Source organism: Etheostoma spectabile, chromosome 1, assembly GCF_008692095.1.
Source record: "Etheostoma spectabile isolate EspeVRDwgs_2016 chromosome 1, UIUC_Espe_1.0, whole genome shotgun sequence".
NCBI classification, from domain to species: Eukaryota; Metazoa; Chordata; class Actinopteri; order Perciformes; family Percidae; genus Etheostoma; species Etheostoma spectabile.
The window spans coordinates 15,371,870-15,398,821 of record NC_045733.1 but is presented as its reverse complement, the minus strand read 5'-3'; the positions used below and the strand labels follow the sequence as shown (position 1 = coordinate 15,398,821).

The following is a 26,952-nucleotide window of genomic DNA, read 5'->3' as shown; positions in this document are numbered from 1 at the left end:
AAAAGGCAAAAAAGAAGAAAAAAAAGAAGTTGTTACATAAGGTGCACTGGATTTTATTACAACAGGGATAAAAGCCCCAAAGAGTCCCAGAGAAATGGGGTGTCGTAGTGCAATACCATTCCCTGTCTCAGAACACTGCACTGAATAATCCTCAACTGTCACTGATGTGTCTGCGCTAGAATACTTTCCACTACTTGTAAATAGTCTTTTGTTATTTAATCGTATTATAGTGAATGTATTTAATTTTCTAATAATTATTTATGAATCAAGGTCCACTTCATTTTCTATGAAAAGGAAGAATCAGCAGAACTGCTTTGAATTAAAAAAGGAATGTGTCTTTGTGTTATAATTTTTCTCCCAAATATCAAACAAAGCCAAGAAAAAAAAAAAAACTGTTTACACTGTTCAGTGCTTTTGGGGCATCAGAGGACTGTATTCATTTGTTCAAACTGTAATTCTGCATTTATTTACAGGAACAGCAGAAGAACAGTTAGACAATGGTGATTCATGTGTATATACTGTTTATTAATGTCAATATTATGTCTTGTTTGGAACAATGTGTAAAAAATTGTTTAAGAATATTAAGATATTGTTTATGCCTTAGAATGATTGTAGCATTCTATTTTAGTGAACGTGATGAAAACATTATCATAAATATTGTTTGTACAGTATATACATATCCTCTGCAAACACTGTGGTATCCTTAATCTTGGTAGTGCCTACCCTTCCAACAGGGGCATGTAGGGGATGTTATCGTTTTTAGTTTTCATTGTTATGACGGAATTGTTTTTTTTTCAATATGATTTCAATTCAACAAGGCCTCCGAAGTTGGACAGTGATACAGAAATCATTCCTCACCATCCACAGCAGAAAAAAAAGGAACAACAAGCATTCAGTTATGCTTCCATGATGCATTTCCTCGTAATCTGCCACAATACAGAGGACCTAAGGCCATTTGTAACCACTGTGTTGAACCTTGCTGTGTGTTGTGGCCTGATGGAGGCAGCTAGATTTTTTTGTACCCAAGTCAAGAGTACTTGAAGTTACTTTATTTAAGATATTGTGGAATAAAAGTATCATTCTTTTGTAGAAGCTTTATTTTTCACTAGTGTGTGGCACGGACCTATTAAAAGGATGTTTTTCAACGGAAACCACTTCAACATGTTTTATTTCAATTCCATGCTACGGAACTGCTTTTGATGAATTGCGTGGTACAGTAGATGTGTGTATTAATCCTTTTTATTCTCATTTTTTTAAATTAGAAATCATGTATTCATTTATGACCACAATCAAGGTACAAAGTGTAGAGACTATTTCATAAGGGCGTGTTTTCTCAAGCTTAACATTCAAAGGTTTGAAAAAAAAAGAAGAAGTGTATCCACACTGGGAACAGGTCCAAGTCCTGCATACGAAATTGTGTAACTACAGAAGTAATGGAAAGAAAATGTGCTTTTCATTCAGAAACTGTTACTGTCAGTTTTACTTTTAAAGCATTAACATGTAATCAGAATTTATTTGTAGTTGTTTGAGGTGGAGCTAACTATAACTAATTGATATATTTTTGAGTAGTTTATTGCATAACAATACATCATATTTTATAAACCGATCATATGTTTTGTCTGTAGCTGTCTTAACCTGAAAAGTAACCAGTAACTATAAGGCTGTAAAATAAACGCAGTTGAGTAAAAAAAGTGCAATATTTCCCTTTGAAGTGTAGTGGAGTAGAAGTAAAAAGTAAAATAAAATGGAAGACTTAAGTAAAGTAAAGTACCTTACAATTCTATTAAGGAAAAGTGTCTGAGTAACTGTAGGCCTACTTCACATCACCCTGCTTTACCAATCTGAAGTGGCTACATGGGGTTTTCACAGGTAGATTATCCCATGATGGCAAGTTAAATACACACATGCACACGTGAAGTGTCAATTAATTAGCAAGTCCTGACTACTGAGTGTTCAAGTCCTCAAGACCATACATACCCTTTTTTCTTTTTATTAACAAAATGCATCATGCAAAGAATTAGGTAAACAACAATAACAAATAAACATAAAGACTATTCTTTTACAAAATATATACACTACCGGTCAAAAGTTTGGGCTCACTTAGAAATTTCCATTGCACTCTATTACAGACAGAAAACCAGCTGAGATCAGTTTCTAATGTTTTTCTAGTTTAAAAAAAAAAATCTGATTGGTAAACAGAACGTGCCTTTTGAACATTGGATGAATGGTTGCTGATGATGGGCAATGGAGATTTTGTTTTAAAGATTAAAGATCAGCCCCCCACTCAGATCAGCTGGTGTTCTGTTTATAATGGAGTGGTAAGGAAATTAGTAAGTGACCCCAAACTTTAGTGTGTGTGTGTGTATGTGTATATATATATATATTTAGCTCCATGAAATTATAATGTGAGTTAAAGAATTTCTGTTTGTGAATATAACATTTGGCATAGGCCTGTAGAATAATGAAATTAATGACATATTATCATATTTCCCAAATTATCATAGAAACAGATAATATATTTATGGTTTAAAGAGTAGACAAAGTTAGTGGGTTCTAAAAAAAGTATGGACTCCAAATCTGTCTAAATCTTCTGGGATGTTTCACAATTTTTTAAAAAAAAAAGGGGATATTGTTTCAAGTTCTGTTACAAAGTAACAACACACACACACACACACACACACACCACCACACACACACACACCACACACACACCAACACACACACCAACACAACACACACACACACACCACACACACAAACACCACACACACACACACACCCCACACCAAACACAACACACACACCAACACACACACACACACACACACACACACACACACACACACACACACAACCACACACACACACACACACACAACAAACACACACACACACACACACACCACACCACACACACACACCACACACACAACACACACAACACACACAAACACACACCACACACCCACAACACACACACGAATAGAAAATAGAGTCAAGACATTGACAAGGTTAGAAATAATGTATTGTATTTGAAATAAGATTTTTTTGACATCAAACTTTGCTTTCGTCAAAGAATCCTCCATTTGCAGCAATTACAGCATTGCAGACCTTTGGCATTCTAGCTGTTAATTTGTTGAGGTAATCTGGAGAAATTGCAACCCACGCTTCCAGAGCAGCTCCCACAAGTGGATTGGTTGGATGGGCACTTCTTGCGTACCATACGGTCAAGCTGCTCCCACAACAGCTCAATGGGGTTCAGATTGGTGACTGCGCTGGCCACTCCATTACCGATAGAATACCAGCTGCCTGCTTCTGCCCTAAATAGTTTTGCACAATTTGGAGGTGTGTTTAGGGTCATTGTCTGTTGTAGGATGAAATTGGCTCCAATCAAGCGCTGTCCATGGGTATGGCATGGCTTGCAAAATGGAGTGATAGCCTTCCTTATTAGAATCCCTTTTATCCTGTACAAATCTCCCACTTACCAGCACCAAAGCAACCCCAGACCATCATATTACCTCCACCATGCTTAACAGATGGCGTCAGGCATTCTTCCAGCATCTTTTCATTTGTTCTGCGTCTCAACAGTTCTTCTTTGTGATCCAAAAACCTCAAACTTGGATTCATCCGTCCACAACACTTTTTTCCAGTCTTCCTCTGTCCATGTCTGGTTCTTTTGCCCATTTAATCTTTTCTTATTGGCCGTCTCAGATATGGCTTTTTCTTGCCACTCTGCCCTGAAGCCCAGAATCCCGCAGCCGCCTCTTCATGTAGATGTTGACAACTATTGTTTTGCGGGTAATATTAATGAAGATGCCAGTTGGGGACTTGTGAGGGTCTGTTCTCAAACTAGAGACTCTAATGTACTTATCTCTTGCAGTTGTGCAACGCGACCTCCCACTTCTTTTTTACTCTGGTTAGAGCCTGTTTGTGCTGTCCCTGAAGGGAGTAGTACACACCGTTGTAGGAAATCTTCAATCTTAGCAATGTCTCGCATGGAATAGCCTCATTTCTAAGGACAAGAATGACTGGCGAGTTCAGATGAAAGTTCTCTTTTTCTGGCCATTTGAGCGTTTATGACCCACAATGTGATGCTCCAGAAACTCAATCTGTTCAAAGGAAGGTCAGTTTGTAGCTTCTGTAACGACGTAAACTGTTTTCAGTGTGTGAACATGTGCACTAGGGTTTTCTAATCATCAATTAGCCTTCTGAGCCAATGAGCAAACACATTGTACCATTAGAACACGGAGTGATAGTTGCTGGAAATGGGCCTCTATACACCTATGTAGATATTGCACCAAAAACCAGACATTTGCAGCTAGAATAGTCATTTACCACATTAGCAATGTATAGAGCGTATCTTCAAAGTTAAGACTAGTTTAAAGTTATCTTCATTGAAAAGGACAGTGTTTCCTTCAAAAATAAGGACATTTCAATGTGACCCCAAACTTTTGAACGGTAGTGTGTATATATAATATATATATAATATAATATATATATATCATATATAATATATATTATAGTGTGTGTCGAGATATATATATATATATATATATATATATATATATATATATGTATATGTGTGTGTGCTAGGTACATTTCTGAGGTGTCCTTCCTTAGCTTCATTAGAAATAAAGTCATTACACGTTAGAAGCCTTCTCCAGTTTATGTTCTCAATTTTAGAGAGACCATACATATTCTTTTCTGTTTTTTGACCATACATTGTCTCGAGACGCCAACTATCTAGAGGGTGACGTAGCCCGCCTTACGTCACAGTCAGCTGTTTGATGAGGAAGTAAATAACATTCAACTGGACGGACTACACGGCGGAGAAAGGTACAGCACAATGCTGCAGTCACACGTAGCTAACATTTCAATTAGATTTCATTTCATTAACCGTCTGAGTTTGCTCGTTGGGCTGTTTATTGGCACAGTTTGTTTCCGGCAGGTGAATAATATTTGACTTTATAACTTGAAGTAGCCTATAAAGTTGCTTCTCGGCTCTGCTGTTAGTGTTAGATGAGCTTCAGCTAACGTTGCGGTCTCTACCGCCCTACGTCCGTTGGGCTTACTGTTGTTGTCTAGGTCTATCTTATCTTTAAACCAAGGAGAACTGTGTGTATTTTTCTTCTTACCTGGTTGAACTCGAATGAGCCCTTTGTAAACTTTGCTGTTAGACACCTAGCTACTATACCTTACAGTGGTGGATACTAGTTAAGTTTGCTACATTTACTCAAGTAGGCCTTTTCTAATTGTACTTTACTTGGATATTTCCATGTTCTGATACGTCATACCTCTACTCCATTACATTTCGAAGGGAATTGTTAGCTAGTAGTCTCACATGATGTGTTTTTTAGCCTAAAAAAGTTAAGATATATATTATTAGTATTATATATTATAATGGAAATGCACATTGAGTACTTTCTGACATACTTGTGGTACATTAAGTATATTTGGATGCTAACACTTCTGTACTTTTTTTACTTTACGTCAAGTTTTGATTGCAGGACCTTTACGTGTAACAACATATTTCTGCACTGGGAAGATCTGAGTATAATGTCCACCACGATTACCTTACTATTGTATTACTATCAGCGCAGGTAACCGATGGTCACTAAGTAAAACATAAAATGGACGGTAGTTAGTCACTTATCTCAAATGTACTGTTATGCACTTATAGGGATGTGGTCTCATCTCTGTACAACACACATTAGCACAGCTTTGAGAAATGAAAATGTTCAAATGATGCACCTAAAACTTATTTTCCTTTTCTTTTTTATAAATGATCGCTCGATATATACGTATCAGTCCATGAATACCTCTCACAATTTCTAAAAGGCCAAGGTGATGACTTGTTTTGTCCAATCAACAGTCCAAAGACATTCAGTATACAATCCTATAAAATGGAGAAACCGCAAATTGTCACATTTCAGAATCCAGAACATGCACATGTTTTGCATTTTTGACTTGATAAATGACCATTCAAAATATATCAACAAATTGATTTACCGACTAATAATCTCATATATCTCAATCTCAATAATCAAATGTTTATGGTTAATAATTAATATTAACACCTGAAAGATTTGCAGTATGACTTGCAATTTGCTCACAAAGACTTCCGACTGGACCTGGACTCTCCTTTAAGGACCTGAGACTTGCCCCCAAAAGATTAACAACAACAACGTGATCTTATCAGAAATTAATTTTGAAAAAGTAAAAAACAACAACTGTGCTTTATATAATAAAATAGCAATATATTACTTTGTCATGTCTTTGTGAAACTGGTGCCCACATATTTGGATTTAAATTAATCAGTTTTCCCTTTTTATATAATGTTTTTCTCATTCCCTCTATGTAAACTTTAGGACCGGCTCTCCAAATGACGTCCCTCATTTGCACTTTACAAGACCATCGAGACGATGTCAACTGGTGTTCCTTCTCCGGCAAACTGTTTGCCACATGTTCTGGGGACAAAACTCTCAGGATATACAACAGCTGTGACTTCTCGGAGCTGCCCTTTTCGCCGCTGTCAGGCCATGGCTACGGCGTCCACTGCTGCTGCTTCAGCACCTGCGGACAGTTCCTCGTCTCGTGTTCGACTGATGCAACCACAATGGTTTGGTCCACGGTCACGGGTGAGATCGAGGCCGTCCTGGAGCATCCTGGTCGTAGTCCTGTGAGGATCTGTGCACTCTCTCCTGACTCTGCTCACTTGGTGTCTGGGGCATCTGACGGCACTTTGGCTCTGTGGGATTTCCCCTCCAAAAAGCTGCACAGGTACATTTGATAACTTGCCTTTCTATAGAGCTGAAACACTTCAAATTTTAATTGACAAGCGATTTGAAAATCAATTATTAGGTTGGGTTATAAATTAGATTTCAGTTTTTTTTTGACATTTCATAGACTAAGTGATTGATAGATTAAATAGTAGAATATTCAGCGGATCAAATGCTAATGAAGATAATTTGGTAATTGCAGCCCTACTGTGAAAGTCTCTTTCATAACACGACATGTTTGCAGCAACTCAACGTAATATTTGCACTATCACGACAGCAGCCTCTTACATGCGTTTCTACACTTAAATGCTAATAATATTTAATGAAATTGAAAAAGTGCACCACTCGATGCAGCTGCTGTTGGTTGTGTTTTTGTGAAGGACTGGAGCAGTGTCCGACACGACAATGGTGGCCTGCTCCTTCAGCCCCTGCAGTCAGGTGTTTATGAGCGGCTCCAACTACGGGGACCTGCGTCTGTGGGACCTGGACATGAACCAGCTCCTTGCAGAAAAAAATGCCCACGACCTGGGGGTCACCTGCTGCACCTTTGCTCCCAACATCCTCAGTGGTGAGGACCATTGCTGCGTGCTTGTCAACTACGGCTCAGTCAAAGGCTTTTAGCAGCATGTAGGAGTAAAGAAATCCTAAGAACAAAATCTAAATGATAATTTGGTCAATATTACACTAATTTAGTTTGTTTTTGGCAAGATTCCCTCACATTTGATTACCAAACCGTTTGACAGAGATATGTACAGAGGTACGACATTTTATAGTTGAACTATAGAAAGTTTTATTTTTATCTATATCTATTTTTTTAAATATGTTTTTGGGCGTTTTAGGCCTTTATTATTTATATATATGACAGTTGAAGATGTGAAAGGGGAAAGAGAGGGGGGGGGGAATGACATGAAGCAAAGGGCCTCAGGTCGGAGTTGAACCTGCAGCCGCTGCAACAAGGACTAAGCATTTGAACAGGGGGTGCACGCTCCACCTGGTGAGCTATCCAGGCACCCCGGACAAAGAAAGTTTTATCAAATATGTGCGCAAAAGTAAATATAAGATACATTAACGTTTCATTTTGGCCAGTAATTTACTGGAAATTAAATCTAGAAATATAACTACAATTAAGAAAAATAAGGGTTGACTGTACATGAAACTGCAGCTTATAAAATGCAATTTTATTTTGCATATCTGTCAACGTATATAACTGTATCTCTGATGAGCCGGTTTTGGCTGATAATATCAGTTGGGTTTTACATAAAGCATGCATGTCTCTTAGTTACAGTTCCTGTCCCATTCTTAAAACAAATCCCTTTATAGAAGACGGTAGTACAGGTAGTACATCACTGTAATACTGACATATATTTTCTAAGGTTTGTCGAAATCACATCAGTTGTGAGCACAGCTGATCTGTTTGGCCGGTGTCTAATTTCACTGTTGGGAGCCAATAACATCTACCGACTGATTGATTACAGCCTGTGTTTGGTGTCATGCAATCTTATTTGGTTGTTTATTTAGTATAAAAATGTTTAGGCCTTTATTTGACAGGACAGCTTAACCTTTGTGTTGTCCTCCTGGGTTAAAAACTGGGTTTTTGTTTGTTTTCAATAACACCACCTTACTACCACTAGTTTTGGAACTACTTTTTGGAATTCATGATCAATAATCCTCATTTATATAGAATTATACCTAATATGTGAGTTAAGAAAAGCAAAGATTTTGAATTATTTTGACTAACAGTTAAGATCAGAGGAACATACAGATAAGTTTCGTCAGGAATGAAAGTGATCAATTGTATTTGCAAAGAGGGTTGTATGGAATCAAATCCATTTTTTGTGGTAATTTGGCTAAAAAGAAACCCAAATTTCCGATATAGACTTTTTTAAAGGGGTCAAATTTGACCCGAGGACAACAGGAGTGTTAAGACAAGAAAGAGGAGAGAGATGGGGAACAACATGCAGCAAAGGGCCGCAGGTTAGAATCGAACCCGTGGCTGCTGTGATGAGCTAACAAGCTAGCAGGGGAGCTAACAAGCTAGCAGGTGAGCTAACAAGCTAGCAGGTGAGCTAACCAGGCGCCCCTGTTTGTCTGTTGTCTTTTTAGGTGGTCAAGTTGTGCAGTTTCGTTTGGCGTCCTGTGGACAAGACAGTCATCTGAAGATCTGGGCCATTAACAAGTTCAGCTCAGGAGGTAGAGTGACTTATGTTTACCAATCTTTTCATACTGAAAGATGTCTTACTACCTCACAGGATCCTTTCTAATTCAGTCATAATAACAACCTCCTATGGTCATCAGGTAAGATTGTAAACCTGGGTTATCCATGTACACTGTTCCTGTGTTGCAGACCATGCATGTAGTTAACAACTGTTCTAAGCGCTGCCATACAAGGCAGAATTAGGTTTTAATATATAGGTGTAGGTGTTGTTATTCTCTGAATAGTGGATAATCCGAGGCATGGCTCTGTGTTGGAGAAATGTCCTGCACATACACTACTTGTCAAAACCTGAGACAAGAGTGAGATAGATTAATGTTGTGTGCAGTTTCCATGTTGTCTAACTTCAGTCCGGTTACAGCCCTCAGAGGCACACCCCTTCATCTGTGTAACTGGTTTGTAATATATCAGCACCATTATATCAAAACTAATTCACTGGTGCTGCCAAAATAAAAGTACATTTTATTTTAAAGAATTCCAGAGCTGCCTGTCCAAGCCTTTTTTTTCTGGATTTTTTGCACTATTAAGTGCTTGCATTTGTGTACAGATTTAGCATATACAACTTTCTCCTAACGGTAACCGTCACTCACTCACAGCACAATGAAAGAGAAAGGTCCAACCCATATTACAGGGTGGAGAAAGGTCTACCCTGTAATATGGCTTGCTGGTCAGTTTGACATCAGTCAGTGAAAATACTTATTGTGTGTATAACTATAATTATTGTCTCTCTCTCTCTCTCTCTGGCAGGCTATAAGATGCAGCTCCTGCACACATTGACTGGCCAGTCGGCTCCGGTCCTCTCCTGTGCGTACTCCTCAGATGGGCAGCTGCTTGTGTCTGGGTAGGATCTTTAACCGGGATAAGGAAGCGTATGGGTGACTTTGAATGTCTTAGCCTCGTGATACAGATTGTATATATTCTATTCATTTCTGACAACCATTTTCCAAAGCTTATGTTAGGTTTTTAGATTGATTTTAGCCAGCAATTTCTGTTGGTGCCAATGCAGTATGAAAATCAGCCTGCAGAGACTTAAACCGGCTTAAAACAGAAAACCCGTCACAGGATAATTTAATCGTCCTTACTTACAACTTACAAATTATGCTTATATTGCACAGTAATGTTATTTTGTGGTAAGTTTTTGACTGACTGTTGCTATTGGACAAATGCACCACTCCCTGAGCTGTCATTTGTCAATCAAAGTCCTGGCAGCTGCAAAATTTCTAATAATTTTCAACCAATGGCTGCCTGAAAAACAAATATTTTGGGAAACTTTGAGAAACAATTATATACAAATTGTATTTGATGGACTAAAACATGCAAAAACCACCCGCCTGTTTTTATACTAGACACATTGAAACTGTTTCTAACCCTCCTGATTCCCTTAAAAAATTGCTGTCGTTGTAAGCCATGTGCTTAATCTATATTTTACATGAATCGCATGATCTTCAATAGATCAGCACCAATGTCTTGATCTATTTAGGATCAAACAATTCATGTAAAATATAGATTGTTTTCCTGGATGTAGAAGTAGGCCACATCTGACACAATTATAAGAATGCAATACTTCAGTGGAACCATTGGAGGGAGACATGGCATGCTTTATCCGTGTGTGTGTGGAACTGAACATGCTGTACCATACAGTCCGTTGTTTAAAATATTGCTCACATAGTACACCAGCCCTACACAATCACTAATGAAAGTGTCCAATTAAAGTTATATTTAAACTAGTAATTAGAGTGACCATCCCAAGACGGTCACTTGGGTAAATTCAAATTTTCAAATTAAAGGCTTTAAAAATGTTCAGTTAAAGCCATATTTTAACTCTTTTTCAGGCTACTCCGAAAATGAAACCTCCTGTTTAGCTAGACTCATGTCACCTCTGGGTGATAGTACACCACTCCCAGACTGTCTCTCGGGTAACAATGGACCATTCTCATGTCACCTCTGGGTGATAGTACACCACTCCCAGACTGTCTCTCGGGTAACAATGGACCATTCTCATGTCACCTCTGGGTGATAGTACACCACTCCCAGACTGTCACTCGAGTAACATTGGACCCTTCTGATGTAGGATTTTAAAACTCTTTTTCAGGCTATCACTCTGAGGTGAAATGAGTCTGGCTAAACAGGAGGTTTTGTTTTCAGAGAGCTGCCTAAAAAAAGAGTTACAATATGGCTTTAACTGGACATTTTCAAAGCCTTAAATTTTATATTCCTACATCAGAATGGTCCAATAGTACCCGAGTGAATGTCTCGGAGTGTTCTTAGAGCAGCCAATAAAGAGTTAATATATGGCTTTAATTACTAGCCATAATTTTTTATCTTTTATCCCTTCAGCTCTGTGGACAAAACTGTCGCACTCTATGATGCTGTGAGTACCTCTTCTTTCTTTTGATAGACTTATTTTCTATTCCATTAATAACACAATGTTCATATTTGGTTTTGTGCTGCACTTTGTGTGTTTGCAGAATAATGCAGTATTGCTATACACACTGAACCAGCACGAGAGGTAAACACTCACTTGATGTATATTTATGTGGTTACATTTTGTTGACTGGACTTTTTTATTGATTGAAAGCCTGGGTAAATATATTAATTTCTCTCTCATCCTGCCAGACAGGATATCGTGCGTGCGTGCGTTACGTTATGTTATGTTATGTTATGTTATGTTATGTTATGTTATGTTATGTTATGTTATGTTATTCACTTATTATATATTCTTATATGTTCCTTCACATATTTGTGTTTTGACAAAATTCTTATATTGAGATGTTTTGGTTTCAGTTAAACATTTATTCTCCACCATAGAGTTTAGAGTCTGTGCTGAAGTTGGAGCCCAGACTTGACCCAACCGATATATTTCCCGCCACTGTCCCCGGGCCAGGCCGGGCCCTAATTCAAGCATTTGGGTTTTTTAAGCATTACGTTACTAGCCTACCAGGGTGGGGAGAAAGCTATACCCACGGAATAAAAAGTTGTCTGGTTCATGATTACAGTTAATGTGTCGGGCCGGACCGGGCTCGGACACAACGTGCACGGGCTGGGGGGGGGTCGGGTTTGATTTTTCGGGCCCGATCTAAGCTTTACTCCACCACTTACACACTAGATGTTGTTTGTGCAGAATTCCTGAAAGAGATCTTTCACATAGTTTCTCTGGCAACTGGTGATAACTGTTCTGTTTACAAACAAAAGCTCAGTCTGTCTTTAATAATGTTTCTGGGGAAAGTTTACTGCAAGATGCTTTGCCGTGCCAACACTGAAGAATATTTGGATATTGGTGGTATTTCTAAATATGGACTTGTTTTGTTTCTGAGATAGTTGGACAAATATCATGAGACATCACATTGAGATATTTCCACACTATTTTTCTTAGGTTTTGATGCCATAAATTGTTGTATAAAACGCAAGCAGTAAATGTCAGACATTTGACCTATGACCACTCATTTACAACAAGATCTCACCACAGACTGCATCTTGAATAGATTATGACCCAGTGAGGTCACAAAACATGCATTTATCATTTTCAGAAAAAGGTGTGACGGCTATTACCGCATCTCTTCCCCCTACACATACACGTACACATAAGCCACAGCTGAATGATCACACTTACAAGCTATTTAAGTCCATCCAGCCACCTGTGATTGAAAGGCAGAGAGCTCACATCCTTTCAGTGGGGCAAATGAAAGTCATTTTGGAAAATCACTAACTGAAGTGGAAGTAGATGAGGCAAGTTGAGAGAAAGTGGATAAATGGCAAAAAGTGAACCATAACACCTGACAAAATGCCTCTTGGAAACTCATTTGACTTTAGAAAAGCTGATAACATGACAGTTTGAGAGTATCTTGAGGTTGCCTTTCTCTAAATTCTCACTGGAGGTTTTTAAAAGACGTTGATTGAAGCCATCTTGCTTTTGTGGATCAACATGTCTGGAGCGATCCAGCTTGGGTTTTAAAGATATTTGTCTTCATCAGCGTTGCTTTGACTTTCTTGAATCTCTTAAACATTTAATTTGGATCCTTTATTCAGATCTTAGGGCAGCCTTTGACGTGTTAAGCTATCACTGAATTTGCCCTCTGATGGAGAACATTTGCATCACTGCCAGCCACATAGGTCAGGTATTGAGCCGTGATGCCAACGTTTTAACCCTGTATGCTGAACTGCGGCCTCAAACCGTGAGGCTGCCGGCCTTATAACTACTATGAAGCTCAGGACTAAGATTTTGGGCTTTTGGCTTAAGCTTCTGAATGTTTTCAGTGGAACTGCTTAAGGATCTGGTGCTCACAGAATCACTGTGTCAAGTTATTTACTTTTACAAAAAACATGTAGGCTATATATTGATATTAGGAAGATATTTTACTTTTCATATATACATCACATTACAAAGTTTTCTTTTTTAGCCCTTTAAAGATTTGTTTTTGTTCTTACTGAGAGAACGTTAAACCTTTTGATTAACAGCCCTAACATTCTGTTGTGTCCTGGCGCAGGTACGTGACGGCATGTTCCTTCTCTCCAACTTTACCTCTAATTGCTACAGGATCTATGGATAAGACTGTAAACATCTGGAGGCTGGAGGACAGATGCAATGACCATGGTGGGTAACACACACACACACACACACACACACACACACACACACACACACACACACATCACTCCAATAGAGTGACAGCTATATATTTTGATGATTAATTATATTTGTTTTGTCTTGTCATCTATTTTTTTGTCTGTCTCCTTTGCCGAAACTTGTGTCCAATGGACAGGCGGGAAGTCGTTGCCTGGTTAGTTTTTAATTTGAAATATATATTTTTACACATGACACTTAAAAGGAAGGGACAGACAATGCCAAAGGTACATACTAGTTAAATCTTTAGCAGAGTTGCTAGTAGCGTTTAACGTGTCCGTGTGTTGAGATGTTGTGTTAAACTGGTTTCATCTTGTTGTGAAGGGCACAGGCGCTCTCTTTCCTTAATCTCCCTTCAGTCTCAAGTTTGCTGAAAGATTACATTGCATTTCTCATGTTTACTTCTTCTGTGTGTTCTAGAGCAGTCTGCTTTGACACCAAGTGAAGGTAGGAAGGAAGAAAATGTGCCTTACTGAATATTATACAACACTGGGGGGCATTTAATCATTAAACATGACTTAACGAGACACCACTGCTCAAACAATATGCAAAAAACCTTATCATAATTGTTATTGGGTTCAAAGTCCAGGTTTGGTTTAGCATTTATGTCTGCAATGTACAAGCTCCTTTGTGTCAATCAGAATGTCGATGAACCCTCCGGACTTTATTTCTATCTTTACACAGTCCCCTAATCAATAATTAGTCAGCAGGATTTCAGGATAGTGTTGCATGGAGAGAATTTGGCCATTTTCCAAAATGTGCTGCGGCCGACAACGACTGAGCATCTCACTTTGCCTCACCCTCTCAGGGAGAACCTCAGCGGGCCGATCCAAGCTGCTGGTCAGCGATTGGTCAGAGGGGGATGTGTCAGCGTGGCTTGTGGACGAAAGCCTCGAGGGATTGGTGGACAAATTCAGGGCCAACAACATAGATGGGACAGAGCTGCTCAGTCTCACCAAGGAAACACTGGCGTCAGAGCTGCACATAGGTGAGGAAGCATCGCACACTGCTCAGCGGGTGTAATGCCACTTCTTCAGCCCCCCCCTCTGTTCTCTCATACTCGTAATGCTTGCTTTTGCTTGAAATGTAAGAATATAAAAGCGGTCTTATGGGTATTACCCGCCTGATCTTCTGTCAGAATGAACATGGAAGTATGTGGATTAGGATTTTTGTACCTTTTTACATGGATAAAAGACAGCACATTAAATTAAAGTAAGGGTGAACGAATGAGTGAATGTTGATGGGGGTTTTAGTCAGCAAGATTACATAATATTAGGCTTCACTGCAAACATACTCAGCTTGGCCTCAGCAGTTCTGATTTTAATCAGAAACAAATCATCAGTTACATAACCCAATGCCCTAAACATTATTTCCCATAAGGTACAATATACAGTAAATGAGGCCCCCTTGGTTATTTCCAAGTCTGTCTGAAATGTTTTTTTTATCAGACTTTATCAGGGATATTTTGTATCTTTGCAACCACAAGGCTAAAGTAGGAGTGCTGTGGATGTCAGTCTACCAGCTAGGCCAGTGTTTGTCATGTAGTTGTTAGCAAATGTATATTGTGTTGCCATGTCGGCATTTCCATCCCACAGTGACTGTCAATCACTCCTCAGTTTACACAGCTCCAGCGCCGTTACAGCTTGTGTTCACTGTTTTTAGTTACGTTGCACAAATCCCATCTTCTGAGCAGAACTAACTTAGGAGAACACAATTGAGTAGCAACGTGTTTTATTTGAGCAATGATGAACAAAGATGGGAGTGAAATCAATAATTTTCTTCTGAAGAAGCAGAATAACTAAATGAAACAGTGTACCAGACAGTTAGATTCTCAGGGAGTCTGCAAAGAACATTGGGTGCGACGTTAGTTAACTTCTAAATTTGAATAAATGTTTTGAATTACTCAAGCAGTCAAGTTCTGCAACACAGTGTTACTGAAAAAAAAAACAGTATTCAAACTAAAATGGACTTGAGTGCCCGCTTAGTATTTAACGTTGAATTGGGCTGTTAGCAGATGTGATCTGCTCCCACCATGTTCTCTCTCACCCACGCTCACATTTTGCATCCATGAGTGAAAAGTGTTAAACGCAGAAATAAAAAATCAATATCAACAAAACCTTGATGTTGATGTGATTGTGTATGTTAGTGTTCGGGTCAGTTTAGCTTGTTCCTCTGAGGCTCCAGTGGTTGTTATTGTAATGAGAGCACACAAAGTCGGTTTTCTTTTCTGGTAAATGTACCCATTCTCTTGCGTGTGCGTGTGTGCGCGTGTGCGCGTGTGTGCGTGTGTGCGTGTGCGTGTGTGTGCGTGTGTGCGTGTGTGCGTGTGTGTGTGTGTGTGTGTGTGTAGAGTCGGTAGGCCTGCGCAGTAAAATCCTGAGGAAGGTGGAGGAGCTGAAGAATGATTCAGTATGTTCAGGCATTCCTGATGAGTTCCTGTGTCCAATCACCAGGGAGCTGATGAAGGAACCAGTCATTGCTGCCGGTAGGCGAAGATCAGACATTTTTCACTTAACACAATTTACATAAAATTACACAACATATAAGTTAGTGTCAGCTTTTGGGACTTTATAGTTGTCTGTTTCATCAGTATAAATAGATTTGATCGTATTTAGGGGTCCAAGCCCGAGAGGGTTCACAGATCCAGCAGCGCAACAATTGACCCACTTTCACCACTAGGTGGTGCTATAGCAGAACCAACCAAGTTTGGCCCTATAACTCCCAAACCGTACATGCACATTCACATCACCAACCATATACTATCCTCCCGTTCCCTGGATCCCACTGAATCTCCAGAAATAGGCCCTGCCCATTTCCGCCTAGACTAACTTCGTCTACCTACTTTGCCAAACTCCTCCTAAACCGTGCGACTGATCTGCACAAAACATGCCACGTAGCATCTTTATACCAACCTGACAAAAAGTTATCAAAAGAATTTTTATAGGATAACAATTGCGCATATTACACACACAACAAATTTGTGTAGCTACTGTCACTACGAAAACACCAACTTTGCCTTATCTTGGCCAAAAAAATACTATCAACGTGGAACTTTAGATTCTTGTTTTCCAAGACGCTCTAGAGATCCCCCCCCCACATTTTACAAAAAAATGGCCACTAGGGGGCGCCACAAGTACAACACGTTTATATCTTATGAACGGCTCATCTGATTTTTAAGAAATTTGGAGGGTATCATCCAAGGCCACTCCTGAGGCCACCCTTACAGTCGGGTACTGATTGGTCAAAGTGGGCGTGGCCTATCCACGTTTGGATTCACCACTTCTACAAAAGCCATTAACTTTAAATGTACAGGGTAGATTTACAATGGACCTCACCTACCAAAAATGTACACATGTGGACCACTAGGTGGTGCTATAATGATGTCAAAAGTTTTTTTGCCTATAACTCACACATTACTCTTCGCACATTAGTAAAACTTAGATTCACATGTTCTTTGAATGATGTTGAAACACGTGATATAGGCCACTCCCATTTCCGTTAAGGTGTTTTTTTTCGCAATATTGCACAGTGTACAAAACATACTTTTTCAAACTCCACCTAAAACGTTCAACTGGTCTGCAGAGAACATCTCCAGATATACCTGATATAGCTAGCAACAAAACACAAACCTAAGCATATCTCGGCTGAATTAATAGGTATCAGAGCAAACCTGTACCGAATTTGGCAACGATCGGTCAAAAGGGGGCACTATAATCCATGTGGACGCATTTTGGGCCATAACTAAATCAATTTAAATTGGAAATTTGCAAAGGCAATGTACTACAGACCACATAATATTTCCTTACGCTTGCCTCCCCGCTGATAGGCCTTGGGGATCGCTTTTGCATGCTGGGCTGGTCGTCGGGGGCGACTCACACCAGGGAGGCTTGGACCCCGTCATAATTGCTTGCAGTTCTAGTTGTTTTTGTTATTTGAGTAAACAATAAACATCTGCCAACAGATGGATACTCGTATGAAAGAGAGGCCATCGATAGCTGGATCAACCATAAGAACCGATCCAGCCCCATGACCAACCTTCCCTTACTGACTACTCTGCTCACCCCTAATCACACCCTGAAGATGGCTATCGGCCGCTGGAAGACCAGCCACTAGCATCTGAAAGACCTTGGACACACCCACATATTCCCCCCCAAAGTAGAAAGAAACCACAGTATTCCAGGTACAAGTGATTTTTGTTCCATTTGAGGCATCTGAACACTGTGGGAGTTTCTTTTTTGCATTAATTTATAATGTTGATATTTGGCATCTTACGCTACATAGAGAGTGAATATTGGACTTACGTTCACCGTGTCACTCGCCTCCAAATGAATTATCATGTTGCTCTGTAACTGCTGGATGTGTAAATAAGCAACTGTAAGCCAACAAGTTCACCATATCAACTCACAAGGTAATATGTTAATGTTGTGTTTACAGCTTGTTTCCACTGCTCCCAAGTGACCAAAACAATCAGTTATTGCAGATTTATTATTCACTAGTCCCGCATTGCCAAACCTATCTTAAAAGTGCTGTGGAATAAGGTCTGGCTACAACCCACATGTATTCTGGGACAGGAGGAAAAAAATGCTCTGGGTTGTTTGCATTTCTTTAAACCAATCACAGTCGTCTTGGGCGGCGCTAAGGACGAAGTGGATGTTGCTCTGCAAAGAATTTTTCGGGAAGGAACTTTTTTTGGTGGAACATTTGCACCCTGCCAAAACACAATGCCAATGCAATATCAAATAAAGTTAATTGTTAACCCAAGTGAAGGCGTTCAAATACCTTGGGGTCTTGTTTGCGAATGATTGGTCAGAGAATCGGCACAGTGGGGGCGGTATTACATTCACTTTATCACACCGTTGTGACGAAAAAAGAGAGCTGAGCCAGAAGGCAAAGCTCTCCATCTACCGGTCAGTTTTTGTTCCTACCCTCACCTATGGTCATGAAGGCTTGGTCATGACCGAAAGAACAAGATCCAGGGTACGATCGGACGAAATGGGTTTCCTCAGGAGGGTGGCTTAGAGATAGGGTGAGTAGCTCAGTCATCCATGAGGAACTCAGAGTAGAGCCGCTGCTCCTTTGCGTTCCAAGCATGTCCAGCTGGGAGGAGGCCTTGGGGAAGACCCAGGACCAGGTGGAGGGATTATATCTCCACCCTGGCCTGGGAACGCCTCATGGTCCCTCAGTCTCTTACTACAATGTTTTTTCAAAACTTGCTATTTTCACCGTGTAGCTTGCTAGCTCAACATTTTTTGTTGTTCCCCGACGCGAAATGAGTTTGAGAACGGCAAATTGAAAGTCAGGCAGTTATCCTGGAAATGTACTTTCGTTGATCCAGACTAATTATTCACAGGCCTCTAATCTACGGCTCGGTCCAAGTCCTCAAAAAAAACGTTGATCTCTTTGCATTGCTAAAGGTTAGACTTTCTTCACCAGTCACTTACTTTATTTGTAGCACACAAGTGGTTTCATTTGGTTGATAATGGCCATTTTTCTTGTTTGTTAATAATAATAAAAAAGTGAGTTCTTCATTAGTGCTGTACAGAAACTACATAAGCATAAAAATGTCAACAGCACTGTAGGCTTCTAGTTGTTTTTCAAAAAGTTATAAAGTGTACATGAATAACATTTAAACCACACCTGACACAGGTTGCTATTTTGCTCATTTAAAAATTTAGAATGAGTTGTATGGGGCAACCTCTAGCTCACCCAGTAATAGCATGCACCCCCATGGAGTGGCTGGGGTTCAAATCCGACCTGCGGTCCTTTGCTGCGTGTCATCCCCTCTTTCTCTCCCCCTTTCCTGTCTTATCAACTGTCTTCGAAAAAGCCCCCAAAAAATTACCTTAATAAAAAAAAAAAAAAAGTTGTTTTAAATTATATGTATTAATAAAGATTTATAATGACAAAAATTGGGAGGCCTTTAGTGTTATGTGCATTTTACATTAATTAGGACTTTTTATTGACTGAATAACCAGAAAACATCGAGCTGTGGGTGTCTGAAAGCTATCAACAGCCCCTTCACATTAAGGAGAGTCTATTGATTCAATGGTAATGTTAGAAATATTGCTGGACGGGGCTTTGACTGAACATAATAATGTTGGTTATCTTATTAAAAACAATATCTGCAGGCAAGCATTACATATATGCATTTTTTAGGTCGTCATTGCCCGCCCTTGCTTATTACAAACCCTATCGGCAAAAGTAGTTTAGGGTGTACTTTCCTTTGCAAGCTTCCATGCAGCATTTAATGGCCGTACTGAAGACTTTTCAGCAACGTTCAGAAATGTCGATGTCCACATTTTTATACAAGTACTTTATTCTGACGGCGTGGTTAAATGTCAGTTAGGTTAGGTTGTACCGTGAATCCTTTTATCCATCCAACACAGCTTAGGCAACATTTTATAAATTATACAGTGAAAGAAGTAGATGTAGAAATGTGGTACCCATTAATATTTTATTATACCACAATAATAATGTGGCAACATTTCGTAATCTGTAGTATGACTCTGAAAAAGGTATATAACAACTATGGACATACAGCAATGTACGAAGTCTCTTTTTCTATTCTCAACTGCTGCTTGTGTAAATGCTTTCTCTCTCTCTCTCTCTCTCTCTCTCTCTCTCTCTCTCTCTCTCTCTCTCTCTCTCTACAAATAAACCAATAAACATTTCATGTTCTCTGCTATGCAAAAATAAATAGCATATACTGTAAGTATTGAAGCAATCAATTCAATATTAGATTATGATAATTGATAAGAAGTTTCCCCACAATGTCATGTACTGGTTTTTTTTAATCAAATTGTACTAAGAAAAAGAATCTCAAGCACACAAAGTAATGTCTTTTGAAGCCTGTAATGCTGACAGATAACCACTTACAGGGAAATATATAATCTGCAAATATTGTACACCGTACAAATATAAATGTTTTTTAAAAGACACTTGACAATAGAAATGGTCATATCCAGCAACTAATAGCATGAGGTTTTTTATATCTGTGCACAAAGCTTTCTCTGATTTCTATATTTGTAATGAATTAAAAGTTGAGACAATATTCTACTTATTTTTTGAAATCCCTACTTAAGGTATGTCTGGTTTTCTTCAATACACTAGTGTAGCTGTAGACATGTAAGCAAAAGCATAGTAGCCTGAGTTGAACACTGGTTCTAGATTGTAAATGCAGTGCAGCAGCATAACTCTACAAAACAGGCTCAGGGAAGGGAGCTGTTCTCAAACCAGTCTTCCTTGCTACCTTATGTGGGACATAGTTTATTGAAAACACCCTGTGTCTGTGCTTTGATAAAGCATATTCACACGTTGGACTCTATAAATGAGCGCTTGGGTTTGATGGGAGCCATATGCAGAGTCGGGTTGTCTCTCGTTAGACTCGCCTGTCTGTGCCTCCCATCGGGGAAGCGTAGCTGGGAGGACGCGTTGCCCCTAGCCTCTCGCTGGTGGAGCCGCTCTCCAAACTCCCGGCTCTGCTGCTGACTGTTGGCCTGACTTACAGCAAGCTGCTCCTGGAATGACGAGCATTTGAATTCATTGTTTAACCCTTGAAACTCCATGACTGACATACTGAAACTCTCCAGCCCTCCTCCCTGTCCCTGTCGGCTCAAGCCAGAGGTCTGCTGGCCCTGGACTCGCACTGATTTGTCCATTACTCCCATGAAGGGTCGCGGCTTTAGCTCTGGTTTTGACTTGAAGCTACCGCTGCTCTTGATGGGGCACGGGGTGTCCGGCACCTGCTGCCTGCCGCCGTCTGACAGGTTCCCACTGGAGGCCTGACTGGAGCTGGAGCCCCTAGAGCCTGCTGTACCTCCTCCTCCACCACCCTCCCTCCTAACCTCCATACCAGACCCCAGAGCAAGAGCCAAGCCATCCAGAGCCACAGAGTGGGTGGAGAGTCTTTCAGAGCCCCTGGAGAAGCTGGAAGGTCGGGGCTGGTACATCTGGAGAGGGCCGGGTGGGGAGGAGCTGTTAGGGGACATGGGGTGATAGAGCTCAGTAGGGCTGTGTCCAGGGTGTTCGTTGGCTAATCCATGGCCGATGTCAATACCGTGCACCGGTGCAGGCCTTAGGGAGGTGGAGATGTGTCTGCCTGGCAGAGGACTGGAGGGGCCACACAGAGAGAGAGGCCTGCCCCCAACTCTGCCCCCTGACTGGAGAGAGTGGCACTGGTGATGAGTCCTGCTGAGTCCCTGGTTGTGGCTCTGCCTGTTGATCACAGGAACGGGCTCGGGCAAGTCCACAAACAATTGGTTTTGCACATATTCCTCTTGTGGGAAACATGGCAACTGATCTGTTGGACCAAAGGCCAAACCTCCTGGTAGGGTCCTGTTTGGAGCGTAAGGATTCAGAGGCCAAAATTCTGGACTTTTCCCACACTGCAGACTCGCCTCCTCACCTTCATCCTTCTCTTCCTCCTTCTCTGCATCAGTGAGCTCTGCGGGGACTTGCCTCTCTAGACTTCCCTGTGAATAGATGTCGACCTCCTCCTCTGGGGTGTGATGGTGGTGGGTGTGTGGGTCCCTGTTGTAACCCTGTGCCATGTTGTTGATGATGGATGCCTTCTGATGATGTTTGCATTCCTCCTCTACCCGTACCAGCAGACGCCGGATCTCCCGGTTGGACGGGGAGAGTCGTGCTGCTTCGTGGAGGTCTGCCAGCGCTGCAGCAAACTGCCTGGGGAGGACAGAGAAAAAGAACAAAGGAACGTTAAAAATACTTAATTTACAATGTCACAGTGACGTACCATCTCAGTGAATTGCTGTTTTGCGCAAGAATTAAATTGAGCAAACATGATACAGCTTTGAAATAATATACTTGGCTTATATGGCTGTACCTGCTACTCCTCTTGGCACGTGCTCTGGCATAATATGCTTCATAAGACCTGGGTTTGAGTTCCAGGGCTTTTGTTGCAAACTCCTCAGCTATGCCAAAATCCTGTTTTCAGATAGACAAGTGCATTTAGTATTTGAATTACAATTTTAAATATTAGACACAGCACAGATAACAAACAAACCCACTGTATGATCAGCTATGTGTGTATAAGTAGCTAGACCGGAAAGTGTTTGTTTAGCAGAAATATTCAGAGGCCATTCCAATAAAAATAGTATGATAGTGTTTGCCGGTTCATTACACGGATCTGAAAATCGAATCCCGTTTAATGAAACCGCAGTCACGCTGCAATCATTTTTATTGACCAGGAACAGAAAGAAAGGGAGAAAAACAGACAGAGAGCTGCTTGTTTTTACTGCTCTCATCGTCACTCTCAGGTGAATATTTAATGACACAAACACATTGTGATTCTGCCCTTGAGAGTGAGGTCAAAATGGCAGCCTTGAATGGGAAATTGTGATGATGTGCCGTTCAATGTTTAATGATGGTATCATGTAGTCTCTCTGCTGGCCCTTACTGAATGCATTCTGATATTATATGTGGATTTAGCCAGCCCACTCGCACGTCCACTGTAAATAACCTCCTGTTGAGACACAGAGAAAGAGAGTATGCTCGGCCGGCCAGAGTGTGACCTTATCACATCACATTATCTGCTCCATTATTCATCGGCCACAGTGACCCTAAGGATGGCATTTTTACACAGTCTGTTAGGACGTCTGTCATCACCAGGGTGGGTTCCAAACCTGGCTGCGGCCCACACACACATCCATCTCTACACTAACAGCACACAGTTATTCATTATGTCAGCACCTGCTTCCAGGTCTTACACGTACATTCTGTTTACCAGGTGGACTCGAAATTAGATCTGAAAAGCAGAGGTATTTTTACAGTGAGCTGTACCACTGCTGACATGATCTTTTTATGTTGATACAGATAAATTATATATCTTAAGCATCTACCTAGCCTCGCCAGCCTCCTGCCATCCCCTCAGCGTCTAATAAACCTGCCTGTGTTAAATAGTGCATGAGCGGTTTGTTACAGCTGTGGGCCTTACGTTGGTTTTCCTGCGGCAGCGGGAAAGGTTTAGAAAAAGGGAGACCCGCAGATCTTTGAGGCCTTTCAGCTCCTCTCCTTGCCCCTCACGAGGTAGTTTCCTCAGGGCATACTGGTAACGCTGGCCTGCCTCCTTCATACGTCCCTTCTGAGAAACACACAGGAAGAGGGGACGGAAAAACAGACAGAGGATAATGGAAAACAATTTCCACAAAACACTTGGTTTGAAGTCTAATAAAAAAAAAAAGTTTGCCACACCCCTCACAACACACCTCCTATAACATTCATCAGACCGTACCTTGTAAAGCATGTTCCCTTCCTCCATCAGCTTCTGCAGCAGGATGAGGAGAATGTCTGGTTTGGAAGAAGCCATAGCCCACGTAGCATGACCTGTCGGAGTGGTACATACAGTATATTTATCTTTCGATTATCTATCTAGTCTTGTCTCTTTTACTTTGTGTTTTGCATAAATCATGTACCTGATCGATCGTGTGGAGCCGTTTTGTAGCCTTTCGAAGAGCAACCAAGGATAGAGAAAGAGAGAGGGGAAGAGAGTTGGAGAAGTGGATGTAAAACTGCAGCTGCTGCAGAATGGAGAGTAACACTATACTGCATGGAAATATAAAGTGGTATAAATGCAGAGCATGCAGGTGCTAAAATAAAGCACATAATACAAATCTATCTAAGTAAGACTTATTGATCGGTTGATACAAGTAGTAAGATACAAATATGAATACACTCCTGAGTAGCGAGTTTAGCCAGAGAGGTGTTCAAAACAATCTAAATTCTTAAGCTTCCTAAATCTGGTTTCTTCACTGTTCTATGACATTAAACTGAATATCTTTGAGTTGAGGACAAAACAAGACATTTGAGGATGTTATCTTTGGCTTTGGGAAACACTGATTGACATTTTTCACCATTTCTGACATTTTATAGATCAAACTTTGAATCGATTCATCTATTAAAAAATAATCAACAGAATAATCAACAAAGAAAATAATTGTTAGTTGCACCCCTAGAGGGGGGATTTACTACAGGACGGTTATGGTAAGTACGGTGGTTTTACCCATTTTAGATCCTTTCTTAAGCACCGAAGTCACCAGGGTGGGATTCTGGCAGCCAGTCGTCCGATCTGAACCTCTGGCACTGTTGTTGTCGGCTCTCTCCAGCACCGCTCCGTGTTCCACCAGGCAATGCACCTGGATGTGCATAGAATAACAACAACCTCTTTTATTTTTATATTTCAATGTAAGATGCTAACAATGAAAAATGATTGTTAGATATTTCCATAATTTGGTTGATTACACACAGTATGGCTTATTACATTAGCTGACATTAGCAACAGAGCTGTCTGCCCCTTTTTATATCCTGATGTTTTTGGAAAGTTTTTGATCCTCAGATAGTTTTGATTATTCTCCTGCTGATTAATAGATTACGTGTATGAGAGTCAAAAGGCTTTTTTACTCCACATGAACTGTGATTGGAAATGTACGTCCTGTGTTGCAGGGGAAATGATTATCGTGATTTTAATAATTACGATTTAGTTAATTTGTCTAAAATAGCTCTGTTGATGCTAGTGTGGATGATTATGTATTTTATATTTGCATTTGGGTGTTATAATGTTTTGCAACTTCCCCACCAAGATCTATAAACTGCATCCCAAACGCAGGGAGAAAAGAAAACTCATCTTTTGGGTAAGGAATATTTACAAGTAAATGCAAATAAAATTGTTTCAAATAACGATAGACCACTAGAAAAAAAATCCATTATCAACATGATACCATCTAAACAACCGCATGAAACCCACTGTATCTGCATCCCCGTTAAGGGCAGCGAGGTCAAGAGGAGTCCGTCCCTGTCTGTCTGGTTGGTTCAGGTCTGCGCCTGCCTCCGCCAGAAGCTGCACAGCATCTTTCTGGCCCTTCAGACAGGCCCAGCTAAGGGCAGTCAGCCCATCCTGATCGGCAGAGGACAGAGAGACACCTGGGACCACAAACAAAGCAAATGTTGTTCCGCAGTTCAGGTACAAAACGTATCAAAGTGATCATATTATGCTTTTTCCCTCTTTCCTTTATTGTGTTTATATATATTTTGTGCACGTTATAGTTTAAAAAGTGAAAAAGCCCAAAGTCATGAAGGCTGGGTCATGACCGAAAGAACGAGATCCAGGGTACTGAAATGGGTTTCCTCAGGAGGGGGGCTGGCGTTTCCCTTAGAGATAGGGTGAGACGCTCAGTCATCCGAGAGGAGCTCGGAGTAGAGCCGCTGCTCCTTCGCTTCCTCGGGGAAGACCTAGGACTAGGTGGAGAGATTATATCTCCAACCTGGCCTGGGAACGCCTCGGGATCCCCCAGTCGGAGCTGGTTGATGTGGCTCGGGGAAAAGGGAAGTTTGGGGTCCCCTGCTGGAGCTGCTGCCCCCGCGACCCGATACCGGATAAGCGGCTGAAGATGGATGGATGGACGGAACAGCCCAAAGTCCACCCCAAAGGGACTTACCATCTCCAACAGAAAACACTGTTCACAAACTGCTCCAAACAGCTCTATTGTAGTCCAGCCTTCTATGATAAACGTGCATCACTTTGAAACACTTTATATTCTCACCTAGCTGCTAGCATGGCCCGCCCTCATACTCTGCTTCTGACTGGCTAGTAGCCCTTACCTAGCTACTGTGCGTGTGTGACCTATCAAAGATGGAATAGAAGTGTGACGTCTCACTCTAGTTGAAACAGACCGCGCAACACACAGGGTGAAAAGAGGAGCTGCAGCAATGTGCAGTACAACAAAAATACGTTGTTTTTTTTTAAATGAAACAATGTAACCCTATTATGGTACAACCTCTAAATACAATTATGAACCTGAAAATGAGCATAATATGTGCACTTTAAGATATTAGCTTGACATGTTTGAGGAGTCTCACCCTTTGACAGCAGGAGTTCAACAGTGCTCATGTGGCCCTCAGAGGCAGCCAGCATCAGTGCAGTGCGGCCCTGCTTTTCAGTGACATTAATATCTGCACCTTGCTTTAGCAGCAACTCTACAATCTGGCGAAGGAAGGACAAGAATTATAAAAAAAACAGTACAGGAGTGGTTAAATGAACAAAATGCTCTGCCAGTGCCCAGACTTCTCCTCACCTGTGTGTGTCCATGTTTGGTGGCACTAAGCAGCGGGACCATCCCCCTGCGGTTGGGTATCTCCAGCCCTGCCCCCCGCTCCAGGAGAAACGCACACACCTCCATCCTCCCTCTTCCTGCTGCCGCGCTCAGCACTGACAGAGGGGTCGGCATAGAGATGAGACGACGAGGCGGAGATGAATATGTAATTGATACATTTAGGAGAGAGACAGAAGCAGGAGGGAATGACAGAGAAAAACAAGTTTGGTTATTTCT

At 40.9% G+C, this 26,952-nt stretch overlaps 2 protein-coding genes across 3 annotated transcripts in view; one reads left to right on the top strand and one right to left on the bottom strand.

Moving 5' to 3' along the window:
- The first annotated feature begins 4,750 nt into the window (after positions 1–4,750).
- Positions 4,751–18,006, top strand: LOC116671128 (WD repeat, sterile alpha motif and U-box domain containing 1). 2 transcript variants are annotated; one of them, XM_032502158.1, is made up of 13 exons: positions 4,751–4,836; positions 6,369–6,780; positions 7,160–7,347; positions 8,883–8,969; positions 9,739–9,832; positions 11,329–11,362; positions 11,460–11,500; positions 13,476–13,582; positions 13,752–13,769; positions 14,033–14,059; positions 14,421–14,600; positions 15,963–16,097; positions 17,574–18,006. In XM_032502158.1, exons 2-13 carry the CDS (start codon positions 6,383–6,385, stop codon positions 17,723–17,725), a joined length of 1,461 nt encoding a protein of 486 aa, XP_032358049.1. In that variant the 5' UTR covers positions 4,751–4,836; positions 6,369–6,382; the 3' UTR covers positions 17,726–18,006. The 2 variants fall into 2 exon arrangements, with proteins under 2 accessions (XP_032358049.1, XP_032358135.1); XM_032502244.1 differs by lacking the exon at positions 13,752–13,769.
- Positions 18,007–19,910: 1,904 nt separating this feature from the next.
- LOC116707010 (protein TANC1) overlaps positions 19,911–26,952 on the bottom strand; it is a 34,007-nt gene continuing 26,965 nt past the window's right edge. Inside the window, exons 21-29 of the mRNA XM_032544153.1 lie at positions 26,698–26,831; positions 26,483–26,606; positions 25,371–25,546; positions 24,630–24,762; positions 24,043–24,072; positions 23,862–23,953; positions 23,565–23,711; positions 22,455–22,555; positions 19,911–22,294 (exon numbers count right to left, since the gene is read on the bottom strand). Of these exons, the coding sequence (XP_032400044.1) occupies positions 20,920–22,294; positions 22,455–22,555; positions 23,565–23,711; positions 23,862–23,953; positions 24,043–24,072; positions 24,630–24,762; positions 25,371–25,546; positions 26,483–26,606; positions 26,698–26,831 (2,312 nt within the window). The 3' untranslated portion in view covers positions 19,911–20,919. The remainder of the gene's footprint in view (positions 22,295–22,454; positions 22,556–23,564; positions 23,712–23,861; positions 23,954–24,042; positions 24,073–24,629; positions 24,763–25,370; positions 25,547–26,482; positions 26,607–26,697; positions 26,832–26,952) is intronic.

What these genes read in the sequence shown, in the direction of transcription:
- LOC116671128 (XM_032502158.1), top strand. Translation starts at nt 6,383, where the DNA reads ATGACGTCCCTCATTTGCACTTTACAAGACCATCGAGACGATGTCAAC. An exon ending in GGGCAGCTGCTTGTGTCTGG is followed by an intron (nt 9,833 to 11,328) that starts GTAGGATCTTTA and finishes TTATCCCTTCAG; the next exon opens with CTCTGTGGACAAAACTGTCG. An exon ending in CTGTCGCACTCTATGATGCT is followed by an intron (nt 11,363 to 11,459) that starts GTGAGTACCTCT and finishes GTGTGTTTGCAG; the next exon opens with AATAATGCAGTATTGCTATA.